Source organism: Alligator sinensis, unplaced genomic scaffold (genome assembly GCF_000455745.1).
Source record: "Alligator sinensis unplaced genomic scaffold, ASM45574v1 scaffold721_1, whole genome shotgun sequence".
Classification (NCBI taxonomy): Eukaryota; Metazoa; Chordata; order Crocodylia; family Alligatoridae; genus Alligator; species Alligator sinensis.
Genome location: NW_005841857.1, coordinates 765,599 through 777,807, shown reverse-complemented (window position 1 = coordinate 777,807; position 12,209 = coordinate 765,599). Strand labels below are relative to the sequence as shown.

The window sequence follows — 12,209 nt, the reverse complement described above, 5'->3', positions numbered from 1 at the left end:
GGGGACGAAGCTTCAAAAGCGTGACCGGAAACATCTCGTGTTTGAACGCTTCGTGGCATCAACCTAAGCAGCATCTCTGCTCAGAGAGAAAGGTGCTGTCTTTACGGCCACGCAGACCGTGGCAGCTGCTGCTCTGGGGCAGGCTGCGGAGACAAAGGGCACGTGCTTGGAGACGGCTCAGGAACAGGCAGATGCAACGTCTGACTGTGCCGATACCGCAAGAACAATGCGGTGGCACTTACTGCAAGGGGGGTGCTCTGGCCATTTATCCTCCGATCCATCCCCCATGCTAGCAGAGCCATCACAGGCCCGGCCTCGCCACTAGCAGCCCCGGGTACTTTGCACTTCCTGCTTACGACCCCCCTCCCAGCCCACTTCCATGGGCAAAGCAAAGTGGTAGTGGCAATGCTCACATCAGGTGCCTCCAGGTGGCTCAGTCCACGCCAGGGCACCTGTGGTAGCAGCTGTCCCTGTCATCAGACCGGCAGCAAATTAAACAGGTTCTTCACTTTCCTTTTTTTTTTCCTTTTTTTTTTTTTTTTTAAAGCTTGTGCCTTTAATAAAAAGCTTAGAAATGCCAGCAGACACACAGACAGTGCTCAAGGGAGGGGGCTGCACAGGGCGCTGCCGCTCTCCCCCCTCCGAACCAAGGATGCGTTAAAAAACCAGAGCGGGGCCTCCGTGGTGCCCGGCCACCCATGAGCAACCAGAGCTCTCTTGGCGTCACGGCCCCATCGGCACGAGGAGCTGGCCTAGCTCTGGCCGGGAGGCAGGGTGTGCCCCTCGAGTATTGCACTTCTTTCTCTAAGCCCACAGCACGCAAGCAAGCAGGGAAGGGTCTCCCTGTGTTACACGGCCCACCGGGAAAGCCAGGAAGTGGCTACTAGCCCCTTGAAAAGCTACTACTAGCCTCTTGTGAAAGACCTGCAGGGGGGGGGGGGGGCAAATTAGCCCATGCAGGGAGCTGCTGGGTCACTTGCTGGGCTAAGAGAGTATGGAAAGAGAATCAGCACTCAACCCTGTATCTTGAGGGCTGAGCCTTTCTGCTGGTTTTCCAGCCCAGCGGTGGCCTTCAAGGCTGAGCAGATGCTCACTGAAAAAGAGAGATTCCAGAAACTGAGGCCAGAACTTCACATTCTGGCACCTGACCTCTCGCGCTTTCCCCTTCCCCCTCAAATGGCCTGGCTGTCCCTTCTCCCGTCCAGCTGGCCCACGTCTAGAGTCTGCATTGGTAAGCACCCAGACAATCTCCCTCTCCTGCCAGCAAGGAGACCCTTTAGGGCCATAGGATCTGATGCCAACCCCCGGCAGCCCCTGTGCCCACACCGCCTCCCCAAGACGGACGCATTTTGAAGTTGGAGGAAAAAGAGCTTCCAGGTGGGCCGTGTGCTCTCTGTTAAAGGAGGGTGAGGGAGAAGAGGTCCCCTTAGCACAGACTCTCCAGCCGGAGAGCTCAGCTCTGCCGAGTTAAGGGCAAGGCCAGCGATTCATGGGGTGGCGGTCCGTACATACGCTGCTTCTCCTCACCCCCCAGCCCAAGTCACCGACCGGCGCCCCGCTCCGAGGGAGCCCGCCCGGGACAGAAGGCAGCCACGCGTGGTCTTGGTGTGAGGTGAGCCCCCGGCATGGGGAAGGGTGGGTGTGTGCACACGTGCGTGTGTTTGGAGTGGGAAGGGAAGGAAGGGAGGATGGACAGCTGTGCCTGGCATGCAAACACGATCTCAGGGCACAACCCAGCAGATCCCATGTAAGGGCTCAGCTGGGTGGCTCCAGCCTCAATGGGCATTTGATCCAGGGCTGGTTTGTGGCTGTTGAGTTCCCAGCTGCAGCTCCGCTCCTTCCCTCCCCTGTCCAGGCCCAGGACGTCATGGCAAGGACCAGGCTCTTATTGCAGGGGTTTAAAAGGGTTGCTTTCCAGCCAAGCATCCCGATGGACTTAGGTCCTGACTGTGTGTGGGGAGATGGTGGGTGGAACAGAAGGAGGGAGAGGATGGGGAAGTGGGCCACGCTAAATTGTCCATGAAAGCCCAGGGTCAAATGCACACCCGGCCTCCCTCCTTGGCTGCAGCTTGCCAAGGGTATGGTGGCATTTGAGAGAGAGCGTGCCCCTTTACACAGGAACGCGGGTGCTGCCCAGCCCTGCGCGCGCGTGTCGGGTTGTGTGTCTGCACGTGGTTGTTTTGGCAAGAGGTCATCGAGGTTACATGATGCAGCATTTGTTCTTGTGGTTGTGAGGGTCCTTGAATCGGAGTCTCTGCTTTGGCCGGTACTTTTCCAGGTAGGTGAGCTGCTTGCTGTTGATGGCTCCCCGGCGCTTCCTGAAACACAAAGGCACAGGCGTCAGTGCTCGTCGGCAGGCGTCAGCCCTGTTCCCCAGAGCACAAGCTGGGCCCAGAAAGACCGACCAGACCCCTGACGATGGGTCAAGCAGCAAGCTCTGCAGTGAGCTAGTGGAGGCAGGCGACCTACTTGCCCATCCTCAAGAATTGGAGGAGGACACGTCTACATCCATATCATATTCCTTCCCTCTTGAAGGAAAAGCGCAGTTGAGGGACATGCAGGCTAACCGATCTCATGGGGACAGCTGTGGTCCAGCTGTTCCCAGAGGAAGGGCTGGGAGCCCTCAGGGCTGCGATGCCAGGAGGACTGTGGTCTGCAGAAGACCAGGGGATGGACTGGATCCCCCGAGAGGGCTCGTCTCTTCCTACCCTTGCATCCACTCCACGGGGCGGGAATTACAGACGTCTTGCTGCATGTGGCAAAGAGCAGTGTGAAAAGGAAGCGAGCGCGAGCAGCATCCTCAGCTGGCAGCAGGAGCTGGGGACCTGCCGGCAGCCAAGGAAGAGCTGAACTCGCTGCTGCTGCACGGGCCTCTGGCGGTCAGAGCAGGGGGAAGGCGCGGAAGAAGCCACGCTGGAGCGGCGCTCGCTGGGAGCTGCTGGGCCGGAGCAGAGCATGACCGCGACCATTCGAGTGAGACAGCGGGACAGTGCAGAGCCTGCAGCTAAAGGCAAGGGTCAGCAACGAGGAAGGATGTCTGCCCTAACCCTGGATGAGAAATGAGCCAGATGGCCTTAATCCTCCCAGGAGGACAGTCAGCTGCTCCCCTCCAGCAAGATTTCACAAGAGCGTTGAATACCCCAGCTCTGCGCAGCCCGCCCTTCCCTCCCTCTCTTCCCCCTTCCCCATCCCAGTGCCGAGTCAGAGCCCTGGACCCGCGCTCTGGGGCAACACAAACCTCAGGTCGGCTCCGGAGGCTGCAATACGAGCATCTCAGATACACATGCAGCAGGTGACCCTCGCCCAGCCCATCCTTACAAGTCAGGAGACTGCTGGCCTAGCGTCAGGCCCTCCTCCAACACGACCCAACTCCTCCCTAACTCGCCTGACCCAGTTCGTGTCGGAGCCTTTGATTTGCCTAACAAAAAGCTGTCGATACCGAGGCGGCCCGGCCCTTTGCCTGTGGGAGTCTTGCTCTATTAACCAACCGCTCGGGCTTCCAGCCGGCATTCTGCATTCGTAGGTCACCGGGAGTTGAGCAGACTAATTATTCCCCCATCCCTCCGGCTCTCAGCCACCAACGTAGCTGGGAAATGGTCACCCCGAGGCCGAGCAGTGTAACAGCTGAGCTGAGCTGGGCTGGGTCTCATCAGCTCTGAAGGGAGAGCGCAGATCAATCCAGACACCAGCTCTAGAGCGAGGCCCAAGACATGCACAGTCCAGCTGGCTGGGGCGGAGGGGGAAGCAAAGGAGGAAGCGGGGGGAGGAAGGGGATACTGCCTGGTTTGCTCTCTAAATTACATCCAAGCTTCACGTCAGAGCTTCTGAGCAGCCAGGAGGCAGGAGACTTCCCCCTGCGCCCCGATCTCCTTTTGCTTCGGCATCTGGATGCTGTTCTTTTAAACAGCTTCCATGCAAATAGCTCCTAGCAGATAAATCCACATACTTGACTCTAAAATGGGTGATCTCCTGGTTCCCTTGCATGACCCCATCATGAGCACCCCTGATTAACCCCTCGTGTACATCTGCATCTGGGGGACGGCCAAGTTAGCCTGGCTATTGTACGCAGCGGCCCCGCTACGGGGCACATGGCAGGCAGATACATGACGAGGCACTTACTGTCTAATGAACTGAATGGCGTCTTCATACTTCATCCCGCTCTCAATCAGAGCCAGCGCCACGAGAACTGGGGCCCTGGAAATAATGGAGAGAGGTGATTTTCTCGGAAGGGCTCGTTTGCTGCTTTAATTACAGGAATACCAGAAGCGAGGCATGAATAGTCACGTACTCTCTCCAAATTTAAATCGTACTAAGTCCCCTCCGCTCCAAACCCTCAGCACCACACATACCCACAGGGATGACGTTCCACACTTACGCAGCATACATAGTTCATGCAAAAAAAAAAAAAGCAATGCTCTCACATCTGAGCATTACGGTAGATCATGGAAGGGAACCGCAGCAGCACAAATACAACAAGCATTGATTGGCACGAGACACCATATAAACGCTGGTTTTTCGGCCTTCTAATCACCAGTTAACACCCAGGTGGAGGCACCGAGCATACAGAAATGATGCAGCTGTTGGACGTGGGTCAAAATAAGGAGGACAAACCTTGCAGCAGTTGGCTGCCCTCCTACAGAAAAAGCTTTGACTTCAAAGGAATTTGACAAACGATCAGTAATTAGATAAGATGAATTACTGGTAGGTTCAGTATGAAACAAATTGCGGAGGATTAGAAGCCAAGTGTCCCAAAGGCACCTTCCCGCTTTAACGGGGGAAGAGTTTGCAAACTGTGGCTCCAGAACAGACTGGAAAGAAACCTTAAGTCCTTGCAATGATCTGTCACAAGAACGACGCAGGCTTCCACAAGGACCGCCAAGCTCATTTCAGAGGCTGCTGCAGACCGACTGTGCAACAGCTTGAAGGGAAGGGAAACAAAAGCAGCTGGCTGCTAGCACAAAGATCACCTCCTTGCACAGCACAGTAAGGGTGCCAAGGATAGGTATCTGCATCTCCACAGGGGTCGACCCGCTATCATCTCACCCCTCCCTAGTTCGGGCCATGCATTTCATGTCAGACAGTGCCTTGCGCTCCCCAAGTGCCTTCTTAGGGCTTCAACAAACAGCTGTGGCAACAAGGATGACCACCACACCCTCAACCTTTAGGCACCGGCTGCAATTTTCAAAGCTATCTGGAGGCTCAGCGCCCCTGGAAGTTAGCATGACTCTTGCATCTAGATCCCCAGGTTTGGAGATGGCAACCTGGAGTGTCACTTAGAAGAACAAGGCATTTCAAGCAGGCCTAGGGGTCTTTTCTAGTTTCTCTAGCTAGGAAACAGCCCCTGGTCAGGTAAGCACAGCTCATCTTAGCTATTACCTAAACAGCACGGCAGCAGTAGTGACCGGTAGAGGAACCTGACCTCTGCTGCTGCAAGTTCACCTATGACCTTCCAGCCCAGAGACAGGAGCTGCACCCTGAGACCACCCAACACCTAACTGCAGGCTGAGACCACCTGCAATCCCCTGCTCTTTGAGGACTGTATGGGGTTGCATTAGGACAGGGCAGCCTTGCCTGCCTCCTCCGTGGCCTTGCCATGCCTGGTTTCCCAGGAATCCCACAAAGTGCTGAGCAGAGGACGAGGAGAGCCCTCCCACGGTATGGAGCTCCCCCACCCCGGCACTTCCTTTGGGACAGTGCTTTGGCCAGCCTTGCTGGGAGAAGGGAATCCCAAGCCAGGAGACTAAGAGGCCATCTGGGCTGTTTAGCACCGATGGACTTGTCAGACACTTCACTGCAATGTCTACGTATGGACCAAGGGTTACGCATCTCCCATCAGCTGGCCTTGAGCAGATGCACAACAGGGCTGTGCTCTGTGCCGCGCTCAGCCTTGCACCCGAGAAGACAGAGAGAAGCTAACGAGGGACCAGTATATAACAGGACCTCATTGCTTCTAAAATGGAGTTTGATTAGTTTTTGAATGGGATTATATGGTGCTATCACCTGTGAGATCAGGGACCAGACTCAGCGACCCAGGACATTTCTCACCCTGCAGTCTGAATGGGGAGGTTTGAGCTTTCCTCAGCCTCTCTGGAAGCAAAACCCTGCATCCTGCTCTCCCTACAGGGAAGGCATCTTCCCTGCCCCAGCGAAAAACAAGGCTTGGATTCAGCCAGATGCTGCAGCAAGTCTTAGAAAACAGCCTAGAGACCATGCTGGTGCCTCTCTGCAACTACTTTGCTAGGATCTCCTCTTGCAACTAAGGAGGCTGCATCTCTGGCTATTGCAGCCAGGAGGAAATCCTCAGCAAGGCAGAGAGGAACTCATGTCCCCGGCTCTCTGCAACGGCTCCCAGGGGAATCCAGGGGTGCAGCGATGAGGATGTAAAGCACTTGCCTCACCTAAGGACTGAGACGGCAAGTCACAGGTCAGTGCAATGCACTGTAGAAGCAATCTGGTCTCGGGGAGGAGGGAGCTCGGGGTGTGTGTGACACCATTTGGTCTTCTTCCTGCTCTATTACGGAGTGGAGATACCTGTAGGTATCAAGTATTTTGCAACACCAGGACTTTCAGGAGTTTCCTCAGAGGGCTGGAGGCCCTTCGTCATCCTCCCCTGTGCCCAGAAGTAGCAGCGAGCCCGTGCACAAACGCACACGGAAAGACGGGCCTCGGAAGAGATGGGAAACATGCTTTGCCCTCACCTCATCCTCCATGGCACGCTCACTCCTAACAGCGGCACACAGTGCCCCCCCCCCCACCTTGCATCTTGCTCCCCTTGCTGGGGAAGGTTTGCCCCAGGGGCGGCTTTTAACCCCTCCTGACCCTGCTACTTACCGGCCCAGGCCAGCCACGCAGTGAACCGCCACGCAGCAGCCGGGGTCCTCGCAAAACTTGGTCTTCAGCAGGTTGAGCCAGTCATCCACGATCTTGCTGGGGGGAGGAGCGCCGTCATCAAAGGGCCAGTCCTAGAGAAAGCACGAGGTAAGGGTTACGGCTCTGCGGCACCGTGCCCCCAGCCCCATGGAGGCAGCCTGGCTCTGCAGACCCCCAGCCCGGAGAAGGGTCACCTTGGGCATCTCGCTCTGCTTCCCTGGGAGGGGGACAAAATCCCGTGGGATCGGAGCACCCACGTGGCAGAGGGAGAATCTGCGGCGTGTTTGCCCCCCTTGTTCATGCCCCACGTGCATGCTCTGTGGGCCCACGTGCTTGGCGATGCATTTGCAGTACGTGATGAGGTCAAGGAGGGCGAGAGCGTAGGAAACGCATGCCCCCAGTAAATGAACCCTAATGTGGCTGCTTCGCCCTCTATCACGGAGCACGGCGAGGGTGACGGGAGTTATACCATTCCCCTGAATGACGTACAAGAGCCCTCCTGTGCCTCCAATGCCTGTGCCCACCCCAGGAGTTTTGCCAGCACAGGCTGGGCCTGCTTTGTACCAAGGGCATCCATTTGGGACAACCACTCTGCTTCATCACAAGCTCACGGGGAAGTGACTGCTCCATGTCGTCCATCGTATTTGACTCCCCGTGATGGACACGGTCTGCTCAACCATTCACTGGACGGTCCAGCTCCTGCCCCACAGGTGACGGGGCCACCCCAAAGGGATGGAGCGACGAGGCTTCAATCTGCACACGTGCAGAACAACTAGTACGTCTGAAATCAGCCCGCGTTCGGCTCATAGGGCAACGAGGGGAGCCCTTCCTTCCTACGCCAGCTTGGCTGGAGGGAAGGAAGGGGTCCTCCCCCCGCCCCAGCACACACACGAGGGCAGCTTTGAGGCCGAGAGCTGAGACAATAGCCGATGCGAGTCTCCAAGGTTCATTTCTAGGATACCTGGCCAGGGCTCAAAAGTCCCGTTGCTTCAGCTAGACAGAGCGGCTGATCTCCTGCCTCCACAAACTCAAACCACATGCGGAGCTTGGCAGAGGCTGCGGCTCAGATGGTTCAACCGAGCGTGGGTGGGAACCGTAACTTGCTGCTGCAAGGCTGCCAGACCCGCCCGCGGGGAGGGGGCGGTGGGGGATGCCGAGCGTCGCGGGCGTCCTTCCCCAGCCAAGGACTTACAACTTCCGAACAGGCACCCCCCAGCCCGACCACCGAAAGGAGAGCTGCAGACTGGCCCGTGCCCGGGAGCCCGAGGAGGCAGCCGGTGACAAGCCCCCTTCAGAGAGGCAGGAGGGAGGAGGCCGGCAAGGTAAAAAGGGCAGGAAAGCTAGGAGGCTCTTAACCACAGGGATGTGGCTGCAGATAGCGAAACCACAATATTCCCGTGTTTAACTTGAAACAAGTGTTCTCCTGTCCTTCCCCTGCCCTCCCCCAGCGCGGCCTGTTCCCGTCCAAAACACAAGGAGTCAGCAGCTTGGATCCGCTTTGCATCCACTTTGCAGGACTCGGGAGGAGCGATATGCAGGGCTTGAGAATTTGCCTAGGTTAAAAGCAGCCCGGGTACAGGCTCGAATTCAAGCCTGACATAAAAAGACATGAGCACCATCCACGTCCTCGGCGTTGCACCGACCTCAAGCGGACCCTCAGAGCATCCCCTTGGCGTGGGTCCATCACATCGGTCGTGGGGCAAACAGAGACGGGGTCCAAGTGCCCAACTGGACGCCCTGAAAGTGCCCATGGGGCATCCTTGGAGCTGCCTCGGGTGGAGACCCCAAAATATGCCAGGTCTTTTCTGAAGTGTGACCTGGGGGGCTTGCACTAGAAATAAAAGGCAGCGATTGCTAACCATGAGGGTAGCAGAGCCCTCAAGACTCCTCACGTAGGGACAGGATGGACTCCCCATTTCTTGGCACCTTTAAATCAAGATCCTGCGGCAAGACTTGGTCTGGCTCGAAAGAGAACAGTTCTGGTCCAGCTGTTGGTGGGATACGATGGCCCGGAAAACATGGAAGCCACACCAGTGGCTGCCTCCTGGCGTGATCGAGCTGTGGGGCAGTAGGCAGGGCACGGATCCCGACCTCTGTGCCCCGAAGGAGCGGGGGCGAGGGAAGGGGGTGAACCAGGTTGCAAAAGCACGGCTCCACGTCCACCTATCCGCAGCACTGCCGGGAGCATGGGGGTGGCTGCTGGGATGAGCATGGAGGGGGAGGAGAGCTGGGGTCACACATGGCAGCACCCTTAAAGGGGTTTTGCAGCACTCACGGGTGCTGTAGCTCTGGAGATCCAGACGGACAGAGGAGGCTACCAGCCTAGGGCCAAGGCTTTGCCTGCCACTGCTGGGATTAAGGCATATTAATCAGAAAGCCACGAAAGAGGGAAGTATCCCCGTGGCCGCTATTTCCCCATCTTCAGCCACCCGGGGAGTCCCAAGCTGCAACGAGCCGGGCTGGACAGCGATGCAGGTTTGTTATGCCAGCTGCGAGCGATCGGTAGGGAGCCGGTAAGGGGGAAGACAGCCAAAAGGTACAGACTGGGGTGTCAAGACCATAAAAACCTGCTCTTTGATAAGCAGGCCTCCCTGTCACATTTAAGATGGGTGCCCAGTTGGAGAAGTGATGGTAGCCGAGACTGTCAGGAGACTAGTTACCTAGGGGGAGGCAGGAAGGGTGCCAGCAGCTTGGGACCCCATAAGGCAGACCGATTTTCATTTGACCCTCCGGAGATAAGGCCTTTTTAAAGGGTCGAGTCCACACCAGGGAGCCACTTTGGACAAGCTTGGCCCACGTGGAACGATCCCCCTCTCGCTCAGCAGATTGGCTGTGCACGTTTTGCATCACAACCACTGCCTAGACGATCAAAAACTAACATTAAATCACTGCCGACTCCTGTCAAGCTGAACATCTGCTCCCTGGGCATCGTCAGCCAGTGCCTCGTTAGGGAGCAGTCGCCCAGATGCCGGCAATCCTCCTGAAATCAGGCAGGGCACCAGCTGGGGATGACGCTGGGCCTAGTCCAATACGACTTGTGCAAAGTTGGTTGCATTGCCAGGGAAGCTGGAAAGGGCCCAATTCGATTCGGGGTTTGTCTGTGCTCGAATCGGCGTTATGCCAGCGCTGACATTTTGGTTCAGCTGCAATTTGATTCAAACAGAAATAAGCCTTTGAAAACCAAGCCTCGTTCAGCCTGGTGTAATTCTGCCATCGCGCCAGCCCTTGGAGCCTGGAAAGGGCCTGCAAACCAGCTGCGCCTGCAACCGGAGCGCGTTCGGTACGGGGACGCCTGCGGCACAACAGCGTGGAAGCGCCCCGAGGGCCCTGCACCAAATCTAGTGGGAGCGAGCGCAGCCTTTCAAGATCCCAGCGCTGTGGTTGCAGACCCACGGGTTTGTGTAATTCTGAGCAGACGTCCTTCTAGGGGAACCCGTCTTCAAAGCGCTGCCCGGTGGGGGAGGAGGAAGCTGAACGGCGGGATGCCCGGCTATTCGGCGGGCCCCTAATGCCTCCCGGCCCATGCCGTGCAGCCGAACAAAGATTTCCCCACAAAGGCTCGGAAAGAGTCTCTTGCTGGATGAGCTCCGGCGAGAATCTGCTCTGCAGTCGGCTCTGCTCATGAAAGCCGGGCGAGTTTGCCGCGCGGGGCTTTGAACTCCCCCGGGCTGCTCCCACGCTTCGCTGACAAGCATGTGCAGGGCTGGAGGCGCGCCCGGCTGCGGTCGCGCTGCTATCCTGCCACATCACCTCGCCGCATGCTCTCCCGGCAGAGCGTTTCCCAGTCCCACAAGCGTTTCTCCCCCGTTCCCTTTGCCCTCTCACAAAACCTCTCATGCCGAGCCACTCCTCAACCCGTACGTAGCTCAACGCTGCATTTTCCTTTTCTCGTTCGATTCTTTCATGCACTTATTTCCTCCTTCCCTCCCACCCGAGCTGCCGCCTTCCTCCTCCTCCTCATTCTGCCGGTCGGACGTCCCTTCTTTCAAGTTCCCATTGAATTTTTCCTTAAACAGGACTTTGTGCGGGGCAGAGAAGAGAGGGAAGAGTTAGTGGCTCTGTTTTCAAGAAGGGGCTTAATTTCCTCCAAGCCTCAAGCAGCTCTAAGCACCGAGGTCCCTTGCACTAGCATGCTCCAGCATGAAAAAGCCTCCAGCTCTCAGCAGAGGAAGGAAGTGCTGACCTAAATAAGTGAGGACACGTGTCAAAGAGCTCGCACAGCATAACAAGACCACGGAAGTTGTCTACTTTCAGGGGAGCCGGAGAAACCTAGAGAAAACAGGTTGCAGAGGACAGAGAAACAGGCTGGCAGACTTGCACTTTATTCCCAGCTCGGATATATGGCACAACCACGTTTCATTTATTTGCCCATCAAACCTCTGCCTTCTCTATTTAGGCTCGTGCTCTTTTGGGGATGAGACCATGTCTAACGGTGCCGCGACCTCGCTTGGGGCCTTTACATGCCGCTGTCATACAAACAGCGTTACCTGTGCGATGTAACACCGCGAAGGCCGACACGCTGCACCACGCAGGACAAATGCATGCGGTCACTAATCCATGCTTAACGACTGAGTCATTAAGCTGCCCTGCTGAAGTCATCACTGGGAAGGGATTAGGCAAAAAGCTGTTGAGGCGCGTGGATTATTTTAACCAGGTGATGCAATGTTGCTGATCCCGAGCACTGCTATGAAAATCAGCAGTCGCATCAGCGGGAAATCCTACCTGCCTGAGTCACCCCACATCCGGCGGGGCATCGCTATGGGCAGACACCACTTCCTTCAACTCAGGGCCCTGGCTTGCCGAGCAGGTTAGGGTTAGCCTGAAGCAACGCGGGACTGGAGATGGTAAATGCAGACACCATGCATAGGCTTTAGGGGCAAGGAAAGCTGGGTTGAAGTTAAGAGGCTGTGACTTGGATGACTACACAGTCCGGTGGGTGGCGAATTGGCTGGAGGGCCGCACCCAGAGAGTCGCGGTGGATGGGTCGGCTTCGACCTGGAAGGGTGTGGGCAGTGGGGTCCCACAGGGCTCAGTCCTTGGACCGATACTCTTCAATGTCTTCATCAGCGACTTGGACGAGGGAGTGAAATGTACTCTGTCCAAGTTTGCAGATGACACAAACCTGTGGGGAGAAGTGGACACGCCGGAGGGCAGGGAACAGCTGCAAGCAGGCCTGGACGGTTGGACAAGTGGGCAGAAAACAACAGAATGCAGTTCAACAAGGAGAAATGCAAAGTGCTGCACCTAGGGAGGAAAAATGTCCAGCACACCTACAGCCTAGGGAATGACCTGCTGGGTGGCACAGAAGTGGAAAGGGATCTTGAAGTCCTAGTGGACTC

The 12,209-nt window shown here is 56.8% G+C and overlaps 1 protein-coding gene across 9 annotated transcripts in view; it reads right to left on the bottom strand.

Moving 5' to 3' along the window:
- Window positions 1–932: 932 nt before the first annotated feature.
- PTP4A3 (protein tyrosine phosphatase type IVA, member 3) overlaps window positions 933–12,209 on the bottom strand; it is an 80,238-nt gene continuing 68,961 nt past the window's right edge. For all 9 annotated transcript variants that reach the window (XM_014524294.2, XM_006016432.3, XM_014524300.2 and 6 more), the window contains 3 exons: window positions 6,832–6,962; window positions 4,120–4,194; window positions 933–2,318 (listed from right to left, as the gene is read on the bottom strand). In XM_014524294.2, the coding sequence (XP_014379780.1) occupies window positions 2,201–2,318; window positions 4,120–4,194; window positions 6,832–6,962 (324 nt within the window). In that variant the 3' untranslated portion in view covers window positions 933–2,200. The remainder of the gene's footprint in view (window positions 2,319–4,119; window positions 4,195–6,831; window positions 6,963–12,209) is intronic.